Here is an 18,787-nt window from a genome sequence, read left to right as displayed (position 1 = left end):
GAGCCAAGGTTTGAAAACTCAGAAGCCAAAAATTATAACCCTTTAAATTTCTGGATTCTGCTGGATCTTGGGTTTCTTCAAGGAAACAAAGAATAATCCAGCTTTTGGGATACAGCGAATGTCAGAGAGAGAGAGAGAGAGAGAGAGAGAGAGGGAGAGGGAGAAGGAGAGGGAGAGGGGAGAGAGAAAGAGAGAGAAAGAGAGAGAGAGAGAGAGAGAGAGAGAGAGGAATCTTAAATGATATTTCAAAACATTGTCTAATACATTAAGTGTTTTGTCCAGTCATGAAGCTAAGAGTGAGGGCTTCACTCAAGTTAAGTTATTGTGTTTCACTAATAGCCCCCGTGTGTGACTTTTCCTAGGGAGACACAAACAAGATATCCACAGACCGAAGAAACAATTCTAACCTGGGCTAGCTTAGGGAACCAGTAAGTCTACTGGGGTTCCCTACAGAAGTAGGAGTGATGGGCTAATTGCAAGAGCACGGATAACTCAAAAGGCAGCTGCATCAATTAAAAAAATCCCTCACCAGCAAAGGCTCACAGAAGGTTGCATCTCTGGGGCTCCTTGAATGTCTTGCAGGTAGAAAGGCTTATAGAACAGCCTATTTTGTCCAACAGCTGTTACTACAAATGAAAAACGTCCGGGGGGGGGGGGGGGGGGACTTGTGGATCTTATCAGTATCAGGAACTTCCTGACACTTGTAAATTCTGTTTACTTTCTGAGACTTAACGGATGCATTTTGCATACTGTTATCTTTGCAGAAACCGTGGAAAGGGTGTAGGCTCTCGCAAATGGACCTCCCCCTAGAAACAACACAAACACCCACATTTGCAAGAACTACTAGCATACAAGAAGAGTAGTCTCCCTCTGATTAAAGCCTTCCACGGCTGGATGTGTCTCTCATCCAGCCACTGGGATCCTGAAAAGGAGTCCTGGCTTTCCCTGGATAAATGTGGAAAGCCCAAGTCATAAATATGGGTCTTCCGCATCTGCACGGGAAGAAAATGCAAAACATTCAAAATTCTAGTGGGCTAAATAGTCTTTGTGATCCAGGATCACCCACAAGGCCTGGGAGTGTTTCCTGTGGGAGGCGTGAGCATAGCCAAGTGTACCACAGCTCCTGCCACTCAGCACCTGCTGACACTCATTTCACAACATCCGACACATTCCTGGTGTCGGTACAGAAAGGAAGGAGCCAACCTTAAACTCCTTCACAGCCCGTCTAAATCAAACAAACCGCTGGAACTGGCCTGATTTCAAGTGGTGACCTATTCCGGTGGGCAGGACCCGTGCCCCCGGGTTGGGGGCGGGGCTCCAGGGGGCGGGCCCCAGGGGGCGGGCTCCAGGAGAGGGACACTGGGCAGGACTTTGTGGGCGGGGCCTGGGGCGAGGCTCTGAGCTGTCGAGTCCAAACCGGGAAAACCCAAGGCCTAGGCCGCTTGCACTGTCGACCTCGCTGCTTCTTGGCTGCAATGGCCCTGGTCGCCGGCCGACAGGCCTTTGGGGTGAAGGGGACCAGCTGGCTCTGGCGCAGTCGATGGGCCCCTCTCTCCGCCGGCTTCTGCAGCCCGGCGTCAGCAGTAACAGCGCGGCCGGAGTCGGAGCCACGGCCCACTAGCATGCGACAGCAGGACGGAATCAGGTCAGCCTGAGAACAATGCCAGAACTCTCTCCCTGGAGCTGGGCACCAGGACTCGGGATAAACAGGCCTCGCCGCCGCTAACCCTGAGTTAGCAGTCACTGCTTGTCTTTTAGATTTTTGGTGGAGGAATCCTTGCATACCGCGATTACAGGTGTCCCTGCCCTGTGCACGCTAGTACGATGTACAGGTGAGGGTTGTAAGTGAGACTGCCCGGTGGCCCCCTGAACCCTCAGGCCTACCGTGCCCAGTCACTCCTGAGCATTTCTGCTAGTGTGGGCTGCACAAGCATCCTACCCACTGTTTCTGTGGCCTCCAAAAAAAACTCATCACAAAAGAGATCCATGGTCCTTACAAACTTTGGCAGGTTCCAGGGTTAGTGCAGGCTGAAGTGCGGGGTGGGGGCAGGTCATTAAGTAGGATAAAGGGCACAGCACCCTGCTCTCTGCCCTTTTGTGCAACAAGCCTAAAAGCCTTAAAGATAAATCAGTGCCCAGCCTGGACCATGGAGTAAGAAGGACCCTTTCAGGCCTGACCATTTGCCTGGCCAGGATAAGGTTGGGAAAGGAAATCGGTTTCCATGATCAAGAGTTACAGATGGAGCTGTTTGTTATATTCTCCAACTCCAGTAAATAGCCCTTCTCAATCCCAGAAGACCATGCCTAACTTTTTAATCCTCACCCAAACTCTTAGATGCTCCCCCAAAAGGATAGAGAGTCAGTCTCTGGCCTTCAGCTTTTTCCACATCATCCCTTCGTCTATAACTCTCTACCCCTATTGCCTTAAAAGGCTTAGCGCACAGGTCTGCAGATGCTGGCATGAAGTGCCTGTATCTGTCTGTCCCCTAACTCCCTACAGGCAACTGTGGGTGGCCACCACAGGGAGATATTTTGGGTGCTCAGTTAACTACAGTGTATTTTAAAAAGGGTAATTCTATTCCCTGTGAACTCCTTGCTCATCAACAGAGATAGGGACACTCTCAAAGAAAGCCAGAGGACGGCCCTGGACTGCAGGGCCCATACAGGGGACTTTCTTTCCAATTTTAAGGAACAGCCGTGCTACTGAAAATATATAATCTGGGTGTGGTAGCACAGGCTTGTAATCCCACCATTGTGAAGGCTGAAGCAGGATGATCCTGAATTCAAAGCCCACCAGGACTGCACAGCAAGTTTAAGGCCAGCCTGGACTATATAGTAAGATCAATCACCTCCCCCCAACCCAGAAAAAAACGAAGTCTGATCATATCTGATCAAAAATTCTGGCAAAAGATAGTTGACTGAGTCTGAGTCGTTCAAAATTAAACATGAATCGAGAATTGGAGGGGGGAGATGAGACCAACTGGCTGTAAATCATAGGACTCATGTATTAAGAGCCCCCAGTCAAGCGTTAGAGCAGTACTAAGCTGGTGTGGGAGGTCCTTCTATGTGTTGCTTTTATTGGTTAATGAATAAAGAAACTGCCTTGTCCTGTTGATAGGGCAGAACTGAGGTAGGCGGGGAAACTGGATTAATGCTGGGAGAAGGAAGGCAGAGAGAGAGATGCACGCTTTACAGCTGCTTTTATAGTATCAGAGAGAGTGCCCAAGTGGGCTGGCATCTTAAAGGCTATTGGCGGAAGGAGCAGAATGTGCTCCTACAGCACTATGCTAAGCACTAAGCTTGTGCAACTCAGTCACCTCAAGGGTCCCCTTTCAAAGCTGTGCCTCAGAGCAATAATGCTGTCATACCATGAGGGCCAGCTACAAAATGAGTGTTGTGTCAGACTCTCTGCACTGTCTCTAATCACACAGTGACCTGCAAGGTGGCTGTCACCCGCATCACAGACAGGAGTCAAGTGCTGAAATGGCTGTCAGGAGGTAGAGGAGCCAGGAGCCTGAAAGAGATCCCCTCTGCCTCCTACGTTGTGTCCACTCATGTGCCACCACGGTAGAGTGGACCTGTGAGACCACTCCAGTCCTCTACGTTCGGTAGAGTTAGCTATGAAAAACTAACTGGCATTTTACCTTGATGATATTAGATAGCTCATTGGAGCATTTAAAGGGACCAGATCTTACCTGTACACATGTCACCTTGGAGAAACCTCATCAGAAAGACATTTCTCCTTGGTGGTGGTGGCGGAGGAGGGGGGTTGCTGAAGCTCTCGGCTTAAGGCATTCCACACTTAAAACTGAAATGGCCACTGGGAGAGCTGAAACTGATGAGGGGTTTAGGAATTTTCGTGTCCTGTGAAATAAGGGAGCTCTGCATAGCAATGTAAAATGACCTTCAGGCTCTAGCTTGGGAGACTGAGCATTAGCTCAGAGAGGCCTGAGTTGGGAGAGGAAAAGGCCCAATGAGCACCTCGGTGGAGCAGTCCAGTGAGCATCACAGTGAACTTACAGATCCAGGGCTTTGGAGAGAGGCTGGAACTAGGGCTAATGTCAGCATAGAGGGAGCAGCTGATGTCGTGGCCACCGGTGAAGTTGCCTGCGCAGTGTGCTCGGAACAAAGAGAGGACAAAGGATGGAACTGAGTGTCTCCTGCCAGAGTCCAGGAGCCCCCGTAAAAGAAGACAAGAAGGACTAGAGAAGAAAGAACTTCTCCCCAGAGAAGATGTTTCTAAAGGGGGGCAGTGGTGCAGGTGGCCCGCACATCTGGTCCTGACAGTCAGGAGATGACCGCTGAGAAGGGTGTCAGTGGGCTGGTGGGAAAAGAGGTCTGCGTGTGGCTTGCAATGAGAACTGTCTGACAATGTGTCTGGAAGGATGAATGGGATGCCCATGAAACGTACCACCAAGCAGCAAGGTACCATTTGGGCTGGAATCTTTTTGTGCAATTTTGCCCACGGCCTTAGAGTTTACTTTAAGCTGATGTAAATGCTGGGGTGGCAGCTTCAGTGTCTGTGCGTGCACTCTCGCGTTCATGTGTGTGCAGTTGCATGTGTATGGAGAAGCCAGAAGACCAACTTGAGCATCATGCTGCCTCCCATACTGCCCCATACTTTTCTTTTAGAATGGGTTCCAAAGTCTGTCTCCACCTCCCCAACATTAGGATGCAAAGTACAGGTCACAATGCCCCACCAGAAAGGAAAAAAAAAGATAGCTCTAGAAATGGAACTCAGGTTCTCACGCTTGCAAAGCAAGAACTGAGCCATCTCCCCAGCCTTGACAGCGTTTTTATGTTTGCCACCCTGAACACAGTCACGATTCTACCGAAAGGTTACAAGCAGTTTCCACGGCTTGCATAGACAAAGGTTTCTGTGTAGCAGCCGATCAGCTGCATGTAATTTCATACTTAGGAGAGAGGATGTTTATGAGGGGAAAAAAATAATCCCACAGCTACCTGGGAGCTGCAGCAAAATTGAAATGATATCCCAAAAGGAATGGTTATTCTTTTCTGCTGAGATCAATTCAGTTGCCAAAGTTGTTTCTTTAAAAAAGTTCTCCTACATGTTATTTATGGAGCATCCGATTGACCGTGTACCAATAAAATAGCCATATTCAGAAAGGAATGAAGAAGGCTTAGAGCATGTGTGGGCAGAGGCTGGTGGGAAATAAAACGCTTGTAATAAGAATCTGGTTTGGTTCACTGCCCGCTTCTGAGGACAGCAAAAATAAGACATTTCTACGTAAGGCAGGGAGATGACAGTACAGGTTGTTTTATTCTGAATGTGGGTGATTTTAAAATAGCAAAAAGGCCGTTTGGGTGCCGGCTCTTCGCAAGATGCTGCGTCTGTTGTATGGGTCTGTCCGTCTGCTCTCTGTATAGCATCTGTTCTCAGACTGCACGAGTTATCCTGCAGGCTTACCCCACTGGAAACCCTTACAAATGCCGCGGTACATGCACACTGGCAGCCAGGCTCCCCTGCCTGTTCTCGGGGATGGGTGGGAGGAGACAGGAGGGGGGGACTTTCATCCTTGGCTCCTTTCCTAACCTCATGCTAAAGAGAAAGCAAGTTGCAGGGGGAGCCTGTTTGTCGGATTCACCTAGCCCCGCCACTGCCACCTGAATCTCACATCCTCTGTGGGCAGAGATGATTTGGGGACTGTTGTGACACACCCTTGCTGTGGAGGTGACAGTCATGTTTCTGGCGGTCCATGTGGGGAGAGGGAAAAAAGAGAGAGCAAAAACAAATCAAGGGAGCGGAGAGAAAAGGGTAGCCTCCCTTCCAGGTCATCTTTTTCCCTTGTTTTGACTCAGCAGTCACTCCAGAGGGCTGACAGGCCCTCTAAATTGGCACTAAGCCCTGGCGGTTCTCTATTCTTGGGTTTCAAAATTGCTCCTAAATTAGAAAGGAATTGCAGGGGTCCTCTCTTGTTTTGACTGGTTCATGACCCGGGGACTATCAAATGCTTTTTACAGGAACATTGTCTTAAGCAATCCCAAGAAGAGGAATGCGCTGTCGCTGGCCATGCTGAAATCTCTCCGAAGTGACATTCTTCACGAAGCTGAGAGCAAAGACCTGAAAGTCATTATAATTGCAGGTATTTCTCTGACGCCTGTCGCCAGTGGATGGCGGTGCCCGCGTGAGGTTTCTCAAAACGTGCTGGTGAGCTGGGACTCCCTCTCCTCACCTCACTGGAGAATGGCTCTGACCCCCTTTGAAGAAGTGAAAACTTCTGTGATGCTCTGGGCTTGGTCCTCGTTAGCTGTGGGGACTGTAGCAAAGGCCTTTGCTCAGTGAAATCACAACTTCTCCTTGTCAAAATCAGACAGTCTGGCGGCTGAGGAGATGGCTCAGCTGGTAAGCCCTTAGCCTCACAAGCGCCATGCCCACATAAAAAGCTGAGCTTGGTATTGCTCAGACATGGGGAGGGGGCAGGAAGGCAGTGCAGGACAAAGGCAGGTGACTCCCTAGAGCTCGCTAACCATAGTCTAGCCTACTTTGTGAAGAAGGTCCAGGCCAATGAGAGACCATATCTCAAAGGAAAAATGGGAGTTACCTGAGCAATAACACCTGAGGCTGTGCTCTGACTCCACATGAATATGCACATATGTACCCCTCCACACATGAACACATATGCACACAAGATCAAAGAACCAGGGTCGGAACACAGCTCCATTACAGAGCACTTGCTAGCACACGCAATCCTCAGAACCACACCAAAAATATTAAAACAGAATTTTAAATTAAAAAGCTCAGTTTCTTTATGGACCTTATAAGATGGCTTTAATCACGAATCCCCTCCATAAATCACGGCAGCTAGCGGGTGGGCTGTCGGGACAGCCAGTTGGTTTTTCTCTTCTGTTTGCTGAATCTTGCTCATGTCTATATCTGTAGTGTCATCTTTAATGGTGCCAGGAAGCATGCCATGTTTTGCCCATTTCTTCCATTCCTTATGCCAATAGGGTTGTTTTTTTTTTTTTTTAATGTGCGTGGGTGTTTTGCCTACGTGTGTGTCTGTGCACCCTCTTGCATGCCTGGGGCCTGCAGAGGCCAGAAGAGGGCGTCAGAGTCCCCAGAACTGGCCTGACAAATGGTTGTGAGCCTCCATGTGGGTGCTAAGATTCAAACCCAGGTCCTGTGGAAGAGGAGACAGTGATCTCAACTGCTGAGCCATTTTGCTAGCCCCTCTCTCTACTAGAAATTCTTATAGGATGATCATTTTGGAGTTGGAGAGGTGGCCCAGCGGTTAAAAGCAATTACTGCTCCAGCAGCAAGCCTGAGTTTGGTTCCCAGCGCTCAGGTTGGGTGGCTCACAGCTGCCCCATGGCTCTGAGGCCTGGAGATCCAAAGGTACCTGTGCTCACATGCACATACCCACACAGACACGTACAAATTCCAAAAAAAAAAAATTTCACTTCATACATACTGTAACGGCATGATAAAAACCATTTTATCTGGCACCTTTACGCACCCCCCAGAAAAGCACAACACATCCTGTTTGCTGAAGCTTTGTTTGTTTAAGCATCACTGAGTCCTGAGATACCACAAGCGACCTTCTTAGCAACGGCCAAATAGGAGTTTTCAGCTGTTTCATACGTTGAAGGGAAAAGAAGTTGGAATTAGTCACTTGCAGCAGGCACACGTGCGTAAGCCGGACACAGCAAAAAGGCTGCTAACGTCTGAACGACACCACTTTCTCGCCTGTGAAAACAGGATAGCATTACCTGTCACATGGGAAATGGGAGGAAATGTTCTCAGCTTATCAGCGGAGCGACATTTTGTTGTTAGGGATAATGACGTGAGCCACAGCCTCAGCTCCTTTCTGTAAAATCAAGAGCTGGAGCCAGGTGGCTCCCATGTTTCTGTTCACACTCTGACCTACCTGGATGATGGGGGGCATTGCTGAAAGCGTGACAGAGTCCAAAGGACCCGCACAAGTCGATACACTTAGGCAGACTGAACGCAAAAATCAAGTCATCAGACCAGACAGAGCTTCATAAAAAGCGCTGATCCCGGAATCTCCTCGTGCCGTTGCGTTTGCCATTTTGCCACCTCTGATTGTTGACTTTTTTCTCACAGCTGAGGGCCCTGTGTTTTCCTCTGGGCATGATTTAAAGGAGCTGACAGGTGCGCGAGGCCGTGATTATCACACCGAAGTATTTCAGACCTGTTCTGAGGTAAGCAAAGAGCCAGCCAGCATCGCAAGCATGGGAACCACCGTGTGTTAAACAATGAAGCAGCCTTCTAGTTTCAGATGAGAGTAATCCATGGGGCTGCTCTAGGGAATGGCTAACAAAAGCTCTGTAGTTATTGGTGAGTTCTTCATCCAAGCAATTATTTGGTTTATACCAGCAGTTACCGACCTTAGGTCGTGAACCCTTTGAGAGTCAAATGGTTCTTTCACAGATATCACAGATATCCTGCATATCGAGCATTTACATTATTATTCATAACTTGCAAAATTACAGTTATGAAGTAGGAACAAAAATTATTCTTTGATTGGCGTCACCACAACATGAACCGTATTGAAGAGTCACCGCACGAGGAAGGTTGAGAACCTCTGGTCTAGACTTTTAAGAAGTGACCGTAGGGGCTAGAGAGATGGCTCGGTGGTAAGAGCATTTGCTGTGTGATCATGAGAGCCTGCATTTAGATTCCCAGCATCCGTGTGAAAAACTGGTCGTGGCAGCACACATCTGCCGATAGAGGAGACTCCTCAGGGTTTGCTGCTGCCAGAGCAGCCAGAGACCAGTGAGCTGGGGGTTCAGCCAGAGGCTCTGTCTTGAGGGCGTGGGTCAGACCGATAGAGCGGGACACCAGACAGCCTCCTCCAGCCCCTGCATGTGTGTGCAAGGGTGTGTGTGTGTGTGTGTATGTGCCTTCCTCTATTGCTTGTGTTTTGAGATTGATCTCTCAAGGAAGCTAAAGCTCAAGGGGTAGGCTAGTCTGACTGGGCAGTGAGCATCCGGCATCCTCCGGTGTCCACCTCCCCAGCGCTGGGATTGCAGGGCATTTGGGTGCATTACACGGTAAGCTCTTTTCCTGGCTGACCCATCTCCCCCGCCGCTGCCGCTCAGGTACATTCTTGAGCACAGACTGTTTCCTTTGCCATTCAAAAAGCCCCTAAGCAGATCAGATCATCATTTTCTCATTTCATGGGAAGACAAAAGGAAAAGGGATTCCTTTTCAGTTTTATGGAGGAGTAGAAACAAAGTAGAGCTTGGACGCAGGGTGTTGATTGTTTTAGAAACAAGGCCTCCAGTAGCTCAAGCTGGCCTTGGAGTTGCTGTACAGCCAAGTCTAGTGTGACCTGCTGACCTTCCTGCCTCCACCACCCAGGCACTGGGTTATAAGTGTGCATCACTTACCTGATAGAACAAAAAGATTGGATTTTTTATTTCCTACATTAGCAATGTTTGCACAGTATTCTATTTGGTTTGCCAGTGTTTGATGCTTTCAAAATCGTTTTCCACTAGGGATGGAATTCAGTAGTAGAGCATCTACCTAGCATGTAGAAGACCCTGAGTTCAATCCACCACACTGAAAAAAAAATCATTTTCTACCAGTTCCCAGTGTATTTGGCTAAAATAGAAAAATATCTAAAGAAACTAGTATCTCCCTTTCAACTTCCCGAGAGCACCTGCTTTTTATCAGTCTGCTGCAGTATCTGGATGGACAGAGACCTGAACAGGTTAGCAGAGGGCTGTGTGGCACTCTGGGGTTCTTTAGGAGGTAAAGGCCTGGTTTCATGGAAGCTTCTAACCCGTTCATGCCTCCAGCTCATCAGAAAAGACTCAGTGAATAAATAGGACTTAGTCCTAAATATTAAATAAGAATGCAAAGGTACTGGTTTCTTTGAATATTTCTCTTTATTATTTTTAATATGTATATGTATGTGGAGGGGGCATGTGCACATGATTGCAGGTGCCCACAGAAACCATTGGCTTTGGATCCTCTGGACATGGAGTTATGGGCAGTGTGAGCCATTATTGCTGGGAACTGAACGCGGGAAGAGCAACTCAAGCTGTTAGAGGCTGTGCCAGCGCTCTAGCCCTGAGCGCTCTCCCTTGGCACTAGTTCTGTGAAACTCAGACCATCGCTTCCTAGTGTGACAGAGCAGACTAGAGCAGAACGAGCTAAGGTCCATGCACAGGACAGGTGGATTCTAAGAGGTAGAGAGAAATCTGCCTCTGCTTGGCTTCTCCAAGCTGGAGTGCATTTGTTACCCCACAAGTTCTGCTGACAGCCAGTGTTTGCCAACCGGGAGGAGGACAACCAACAAGAATGTGAAGAGTTAGTCACGGAAGAGCCTAAGCAACTTCCTGGGCACTGACGTGGTGGTCTAGAGGGTCATTTCTTGTTGTTCTTCTTCCAACACTTTGACAACTGAATGTCTTTCCCGGAAGAGTCTTCCTTTCTCCCACCTCCTCACCAATAAAATGGGAGTGGATTGTTTTAGAAAATAACACGAGGAGAAAAAAAGAAAACCATGCGTTCCCCCGGTTATGCAATCCATGAGGCTAGGGCAGAGCGCAGTGGACGCCCCTTTTGGAGTAGGCAGAACTTAAAACAGTACTTAGCTCAGAAAGATTGGAAAGATGGTGTCAGGTCTTGACTCCTGTGGGTTTGATTATCCTGACTTTTTTTAAATCTAAGTTCCCTTTGTCTTTTATGAACTTCCCTCTGATTTAATTTAAAATATTTTGATTAATGAAAATAAGTATGTATTATAGAAGATTTTCTTTTAAATTTAAAAAACAAAAGATAATCATCTCCAGATGACACCACCCTGAGATAAATCTTTAATGTATGGAATTTTGGAGAACATCCACCCTAGCCGTAGTAACCATTTACTTTTAAAATTGTTTAATTTATTATTATTATTAGTAGTAGTAGTGTGTGTGTGTGTGCACATGTGTGTGTGTGGCATGTGTGGGCACTCATGCCATGACACAAAATGGGGTCAGAAGATACCTATATGTCAACACTTGTTTCCTTCCACCTTTATATGGTCTCTGGGTATTGAACTCAAGTCACCAGGCTGGCATGGCAAGTGCTTTGCCTACTGAGCCATCTCACCGGTTGTCTGTTTACTTATTTTTGTACACTGGGATCATTTCTAGGTAATGATTTGGTGAGTATGTCTGACCATAGAGCTCTATCTATTCCAGAGTTCTTAAAAGGAGGATTCCTGGAACAGTGTATAAGAGAACAATGTTCAAAACAAAGAAAACCTTTTCTTTCTTTGCAACAAGACTTTAAATGGTGCACGCATTCTTCTTCTTGTTACTCCAGCTCTCTCTAGGAACAAGATCTATCACTGTCCTGCCCCCACTGCCTTCAGTGAAAGACAGGAACCAGTTATCTTCACAGATAGTTCTGCACGCATTTATACATATGTGCATTTTCTGGGAAGAGAGTAGTTAGCATTTATCAAAGTCTCAAAACATGACCCCACCCTCCAAAAGTATGGAAAATGGCACTATCAAATATTATGGGGTTCCCTTAAATACACAGGCCTGGTTATTTAGTGATGAGGATGGGTTTAGGAAGGCACGGGGAGATTGTTTCATAATTCAGTCAACAACGGAGACAAGCAATGGCTGTAGGCCTACATCACATGTAGATGCATGCTGTATAGATGGAACAGCCTGCCCCACTCAGACCACATGGCATGCAGATAGCAAAGCCCATTTGACACCCCCCCCCCAGACTGTGTGGTATATAGACGGGACAGCAAGCTCCACAAATCTGTCTACATCCCTTAAAGGTGGTAAAGTCAGCTTTACACCTAGGAAATATAACATACATATGGAAAGTCTGTCCCACACCTGGGATATGGGGCATATAGATAGATGGCAAAGCCCAAAAGCCTGCTCCACACCAGGCTACAGGGTCTATAGAGGGGAAAGCCTGCTCCACACCAGGCTACAGGATCTATAGAGGGGAAAGCCTGCTCCACACCAGGCTGCAGGGTCTGTAGAGGGGAAAGCCTGCTCCACACCTAAACTAACAATGTATAGACGGCACAGTCAGCTCTACGCCTAGGCTACATGGCAAATAGATTTTGTTGTTTTGTTTTGCTTTTTTTTTCCAGGCAGGATTTCCTCTGTGTAGCCCTGGCTGTCCTGAAACTCACTCTGTAGACCAGGCTCACGGAGATCCACCTGCCTCTGCCTCCCAAGTGCTGGGATTAAAGGCGTGTGCCACCACCATCCAACAGTAAGTGGATTTTATACAAGGTTAAATCAACCACAGGGGATGTTACAAGCAATGGACTGGTAAACATGAGCTATGTGAGACCGCCACCAGTATAACTCGGCATCCAGGCCGCCAGCAAGCTTTCTTTACTAAACAGAAGGAATACCCTCTACAGTGACCACTCTTAAAGTGGGTATTCACAAAACCTTGGGTAGCTGAGGCAGGGAGACCACAGATTCAAGGCCTCCCTGGGTTACAGAATGAGTTTGGAAGCTACCTCGGGTAACTAGGTGAGAACGTATCTCCACTCCACCAGAAGAAAGGCTGGGATGTGATTCAGCGTTATGCACGAGGTCCTGGGCTCTGTCCTCAGCAACCAAAACCAAAATATGATCCAGGGACCGTGTGAAGCAGCAGCACGGGGTCCATGTCACTGAGTGATGCATTGCATCCTGCTGCACCTTCACACCCCTTGGAGCGGCGCCTCCTCTCGCTCAACGCTGTCCTGTAATGTTAGGGTGGGCGGTCACTTAGATGGTGGGAATTATCAGTCCTGTCATAATGTCGATGCCATCCTCAGATCAGGCCTATGGCTTTTGTGCCTGGTAGCCACACCATACAGAAATATGGGCCTACATCTGCCTTCCTGATGCTGGGGGTATAAGGATGGGCTCCCATGCCAGGCTGTGTGTGCGCGTGTGTGTGTTACAGGGGATTGAACCAAGGACCTTACACTTGTAAGGCAAGCACTTACTCTCTGCCATTACAACCTTCTCGGACCACCCTCATATACAGTTTGTACTTTACCAGAAACATCATTGTGTCGTGCCTGACTATATAACTGGTTATTTAGGGTGGGGAAGATGACGAACACCAAATGTTTATGAATATAAAAGACAAGTTTCATAGGCAAAAGTCTTCAAATCTGTGAAGGTCGTTTTTCTTTCAGCTACTGCCTTGGGGAAAAGCCCAGATGTCGTTCCTGTCTTCCCCTCCCAACTTGCCAAGGTTCAAAGAGCAATAATTTAGAAATCGAAGTTGCCATGACAACACAATCTGTTTAGAGTGTCATGAAAAAATAAGCTTCAAATATGTTAGAGCTCTGACCGTTTATGTGGCGGGGATCACACGAACATGACTTTGTCTCTCCTCTCTGAGCCAAGGGCTCTGTCTCAAGAATTTTGCTTATTTTTATGACAGTAGGGTGCCCCCTCCCCCACTTTGATGGCATTGAGAGAGGACGCTATGCAGCATGGTAATTTGAGAAGTAATTACTAAGGAAATTGCCTTCAAGTCCCCTTCCCCCTTAATTCTCCAAGCAGACACCAAATGCCAATTTCAGACTTTTAACACAAGGGCTGCCCAGAGGTGCGGAGAATTGACAGTTGGTAGAGGGGTTTGCTTGCTCCCCAGAAACAAAACCCCACAGTTCTCCATCAGGGTGCTGGGGAGGTAGAAGGCACGAGGAGATGGTGGGCCATCACGCCTTAGGTCAGTGACCCCTTACCCACTCAGCTTCATGTCCTTGTTACTTTTTCTCCAAAAAACCCAAACTCTCCGAGTCTGCTTCATCATGGAGACGCAGTGCAAGTTGAGGGTTCCGTGCTTTTCCCGAGACTCCAATGAACTAGTGCACGAGAAACACGCTCCGTGGAGTCAGTCATGTAACGCGGCAGGTACACAGCTCTTCGTGCTTCATGGAAATGAAATGGGTGTGTTTGCCCTACAGGTCATGATGCTGATTCGGAACCACCCGGTCCCCATCATTGCCATGGTCAATGGCTTGGCCACAGCTGCCGGCTGCCAGCTTGTTGCCAGCTGTGACATTGCTGTGGCAAGTGAGAAGTCCTCTTTTGCCACTCCTGGGGTGAATGTCGGACTTTTCTGCTCCACCCCCGCGGTTGCCTTGGGGAGAGCGGTGCCCAGAAAGGTAACTGAACCGCCTTTACGTACTCACAGGCTGCAGAATTAGCTTAGGAAAAGTACCTCTGAGATGTTGGGAGATGCTTGCCACACAAGCATGAAGACCTAAATTCAATCCCCAGAATCCACATAAAAAAGCCAGATGTAGTGGTGTTCAGTTGTAATCCTGGGGCTGGGAAGGCAGACACAGGCAGATCCCTGGAGCTTGCTGGTTAGCCAGCCTAGGCTACTGGGTGAGCTCCAGGCCAGTGAGACCTTGTCCCCTCTACACAAACAGATATATTGTACTTGAGAAACACCACCAGAAGTTAGCCTTGTTGGCTTTTACATACATGCACACACACACAAACAAACACAGTGTTTTCTATGTTCTATATCGGACATTCTGCCCGAAGGTCTCTAGTGTTCCTTTTGAGCTACGGAGAGAAGAGCTCGCTGCCTGCTCCTCTGTAGCATCAAAACTGAATTTGCCACATTTCAATCTTACAAGCCCTCAGTATGACCTGTTAGGTTTTCCATTTTCAGGAAAGCCCAGCCTTTGTGAAATCGTATTTGAAATGCAACTGAAGCAGTTTTGTTACCCTAAGTGGCTGCCCATGAGTCGCAGCAAACAGCGTGCTGACCCAGCACCAGTGTCAAGGGGCCAAGGCTGACTTCTTGACAAGCTTTTTCAGTCCAGGAAGGGCACAAAGTTGCTGGTTTACGCTGTGGCGTTTACAGTGGCTAGACGAGGATTGTCCTGTTCACACTCTGACTCCGCCCAAGGAGCAGCTGTGTGTCAGAGCTGTCTTGTCCTTACAAATGACAGTCAAGTCCATCCCCTGTGGTGCTTTCTTCCTTCCGCAGCCTCACAGAATGGCATTTAGTGAGCATCCCCAAAGAGGAGAACAAGGTGTCTGTCCTAGGAAAAAGTCATCCTCTCCTCAGTAGGAAACCCGAAGAAGGAGGGGCAAAATCATGTCTGCAGCACGTGAAGAAGCGAACTGCTCCCTAGAATGGGCTGTTTCAGAAACAGCAACAGAAATTAACAGTTTCTCAGCTGCCTGAGGCACAAAAGAAATGGAACCCGGAGGGAATCTCGCAGTCGAGCTAAGACATCCCAGGGAGGGTTGCGTCCTTCACAGCTCCTCTGGTTACTTTACAGAAACGTGTGCCTGTAGGGAGATTCTGTGGTTACCTCCATGCTGCAAGAGGCGATGGCTGGCTCAAGTGTCTTCCAAAAGGGGGATGTTTTTTATTATTCTATGATGGGCATTTGCCTTAAGTGTATTTATGTTTATTTAGTGAATATTTCTTAGGTCATTGCTTTGTTCCCAGACATTTCATCAAAATATTTTACAAAGCTCTTGTCAGACTCACAGACTGTCTTGTAACTGCAGACAAAACCATGAAGCCTTTCATAGCAAGAAGTTGCTATGCTGGTTTATTCTCTTCCAACATGTGACTTCCCGGAAGGTTCTATGGTCGAGGCATTTAAAGCCTTTAAATCAGTCCTATTATTAGGAAAGCCTTCTAAATCAGGGCTTATCAAAATTCCTAGAAACTTCATACTGTATCATGTTTATCAAACTTTACATTTGATTTTTTTTAAACAGGAAAAATGTAGCCAAAATATCCCTTAAGTTCCATGGAAGCCTAATTCTCGGAAGAACATTGCACAATAGCCAGTGTGACAGATGAGGGGGCAGGGACATTGTGAGAACCAGGATTGCTTTTTCCATACCAAAGATATTTTTGTCAGGATAATCTGGCCTGGAGCTGGGGAGAAGGCTCAGTCAGCAAAGTGCCCGCTGTTCAAGAGCGAGGACCTGAGTTAGATTCCAGAACCCACAGATCAAAGCCAGGCCTGGCGGTTTGCACTTGGAACCCCAGAGCTGGGGAGGCAGACATAGGAGGAGCCCTGGGACTCACTGGCCGGCCAGCCGAAGCAACCAGCAACTTCTCTCCACCGAGGGCCCTGTCTCAGAAAACAAGAGCAACTCCCAAAAAACAACATCCAGGGTTGACTTCTGACCTCTGAACCCATATGCACACATGCATCCACTCAAATGCACACACACACACACACACACACACACACACACACGTACGTGCATGCAGAGTCATGCCCTACTCAGATCTCTGGTCTCTCTCTTCATGTTCGGACCCCAGAAGAAGACTGAACAACACACTATGCTTATGCCCATGCATGTCCTGGTGGTAGGTGGGTGACTGCCCCTGTGTTTATCCACACAGAAACTAGCAAAGCTTTTGCAAACTGTCCTGGCTAGAAAGTCTCCGCCCTTTCCACATAGGTTAGGAGAGCATGTGTTGGACTCTAGTTCCCTCTGCTGGACACTCTAGGAAACTGCTCCACTGTGTTGGAAAGTGAATGCTGCAGTCTGTATGCTGGGCAAAAGTCATAGAGTTGAGCCTACTGTGCCAGGACATGAATTATTCACCTTATTTTTAAAGTCTTTCTCTTTTTGCATGAATTAAATAATGCATTTTCATTGTGCCATATAAATGCCCTGCCGGTTCCAGCTGCTCCCTTCTCCAGCCAGAGCTGGCCATACACTCAGAGCCAGTGCCTCAGGCGGTGGGTGTCCCTGGAGAGGTGGAGAAAATATGAGTCCTTTTTCCAGCACCAGTCCCTTCACCACAGTAGAAACCCCTGCTGCCGTGCAGCTACCCACCTGACTGTGTGCTTGCACACCCTGGCTTCCTGCCAGTCTAACTCAGGGTGGGATTTAGACGCTGGAAAGAGTCAGATCCTCACTCAGGCCAGAGCCCCCAGAGACTCACTCCTGACACACACTGTTTACAGTGACTCATATGCCCATCATAATTTAAGAAACGCAATTAAAAGCACCTACGAATCTTAGTGACTTTTCTCAGGTTCCCAGCGAGATGAGGCCGGTGATCCAGTGTGTCACCTGTGCACACCGGGTGGACGTTGCAGTGCATCCTACCCTCTCCGGCTCACTTTCTCTTCCTCACGGCAGCTCCTCAACCTGCCATCCATAGTCTCTGGGAGACAGATACCGTCGTTATAGCCTGAATGTGGTGTTCCCCCAAGTTCAGATGTTGACATGCAATCGCCAATGTGACAGTCGCAGAGTGGGTCCTGGGGAAGTGCCCATTAGGTCAAGGGTCGGGCTCACGTTGGGACTGGTGCCCATAGAAAAGGAGTGACAGTTGCTGGCTCACCCGTTTCCTTCCCGTGTAAGGACACAAGTGACATTTCCGTCTCTGAACCTGGAAGCGGGTTCTCTCTGGACACTAATTCTGCTGATGCCCTAAACTTGGGCTTTCTAACCTCAGAGTGTGAGACAGCCCTGTTCCTTCTAATCTACATGGTTTATGGCACTTTGTTCTAGCAGTCAGTCTGGACAGACATGGGGCCCACCCAAAAGATAAGCAGGGAACCCCAGAATGCCACAGCACGTGGTCTTCTCATGCACATGACCATTCTGACCTATACAGGTGCAGGGACACCTGGAAGCCACTCGTGCTAGACTCTGTATCTGGTCCTTGAGGATATTCAAGTCCCTTCATGTCTCTGGGGTCCTGATGAGGAAAAGGGACCCATGGGCATGTGTCCTTGTGGGAAGTGACCCCTGTACTGGTTTGCAGGAGGTTCTGAGCTTGTTCCAGCAGCATTCACAGTGGGGCTCATCAGATAGGCTGTCTTTCTTCATGGGGCCTTTAAAGGGGTGGATGGAAGGATCTCCTGGGTTTCCAGGGCCTCCCGATCAAATCTTGCAGCAAGAGGACACAGAGGGAGACTCCACCCATTCCAGGCTACTTGTATTTTCCTGGCGCTTGGGCCAATCTAATCTTCTCCCTGGTGGGGAGTTAGGGGTGTTAACAACATTAAGGGGTGATAGATGACATGTCATTTGGGGAGGCAGATATTTGGCCTGAGGCATGTAGGTAAGTCCAGAGAGTGACGGTCTCAGTACAGGGAAACAGAGCTGGGGGCTGAGGAAGCCATGGGATAGGAAAAGTGCTTTATTGACCTCCCTTGCCCTTCTCGCAGGTGGCCCTGGAGATGCTCTTTACTGGGGAGCCCATTTCTGCTCAGGAGGCTGTACGCCATGGTCTCATCAGCAAAGTGGTGCCTGAGGGGCAGCTGGAGGACGAGACCATGAAAATAGCGAAGAAGATCGCCTCTTTGAGTCGCTCCGTGGTGGCACTGGGCAAGGCCACCTTTTACAAACAGCTGTCCCAAGACCTTAGAACAGCATACTACCTCACCTCCCAGGCCATGGTGGACAACCTGGCCCTGCAGGATGGGCAGGAAGGAATTGAGGCCTTCATCCAGAAGAGAAAGCCCATCTGGTCACACTGAGCCAGCATGAGGACAGCTGGGCCAACAGCCAGTGTTACGAAGTCACCCAGCCCTCGTCTTCTCCAACCCAGCCATACTCCTGGCTGTAAGGACAGCCAGCCTTCCTAACTCTGATACTGGTTTCCCAGTGTGGTCTATATTAAAATTCATGATTTCATGGGATGTGGATACAGGGGAGTAGATGGGGCTCTAGGCCAGTGGGCCGGGTTAGTGAGCGCTGGGAGTGCTGGCTGTGACAGGAAGCCCACTACCTGACAGCCTGCAGCTCCTGCAGCGGCATGCTACCGCCCACAGGTGACAGTCCTGAGAGGCCTGCCACCCCA

The 18,787-nt window shown here is 48.5% G+C and overlaps 1 protein-coding gene across 1 annotated transcript; it reads left to right on the top strand.

The window, feature by feature from the left end:
* Positions 1-1,382: 1,382 nt before the first annotated feature.
* Positions 1,383-18,528, top strand: Echdc3 (enoyl-CoA hydratase domain containing 3). Its single transcript, XM_038333656.1, has 5 exons — positions 1,383-1,645; positions 5,983-6,104; positions 8,087-8,184; positions 13,938-14,138; positions 18,153-18,528. The coding sequence occupies exons 1-5, from the start codon at positions 1,476-1,478 to the stop codon at positions 18,462-18,464; spliced, it is 903 nt and encodes a 300-aa protein (XP_038189584.1). The 5' UTR covers positions 1,383-1,475; the 3' UTR covers positions 18,465-18,528.
* The last annotated feature ends 259 nt before the right edge of the window (positions 18,529-18,787 follow it).

This window comes from Arvicola amphibius, chromosome 6 (genome assembly GCF_903992535.2).
Source record: "Arvicola amphibius chromosome 6, mArvAmp1.2, whole genome shotgun sequence".
Classification (NCBI taxonomy): domain Eukaryota; kingdom Metazoa; phylum Chordata; class Mammalia; order Rodentia; family Cricetidae; genus Arvicola; species Arvicola amphibius.
This window is presented reverse-complemented; position numbering and strand designations above follow the sequence as displayed.

Coding starts and splice junctions, on each gene's coding strand:
- Echdc3 (XM_038333656.1), top strand. CDS start 1,476: ATGGCCCTGGTCGCCGGCCGACAGGCCTTTGGGGTGAAGGGGACCAGC. Junction 1,646..5,982: donor CGACAGCAGGACGGAATCAG/GTCAGCCTGAGA, acceptor TGCTTTTTACAG/GAACATTGTCTTAAGCAATC. Junction 6,105..8,086: donor GAAAGTCATTATAATTGCAG/GTATTTCTCTGA, acceptor TTTTTCTCACAG/CTGAGGGCCCTGTGTTTTCC.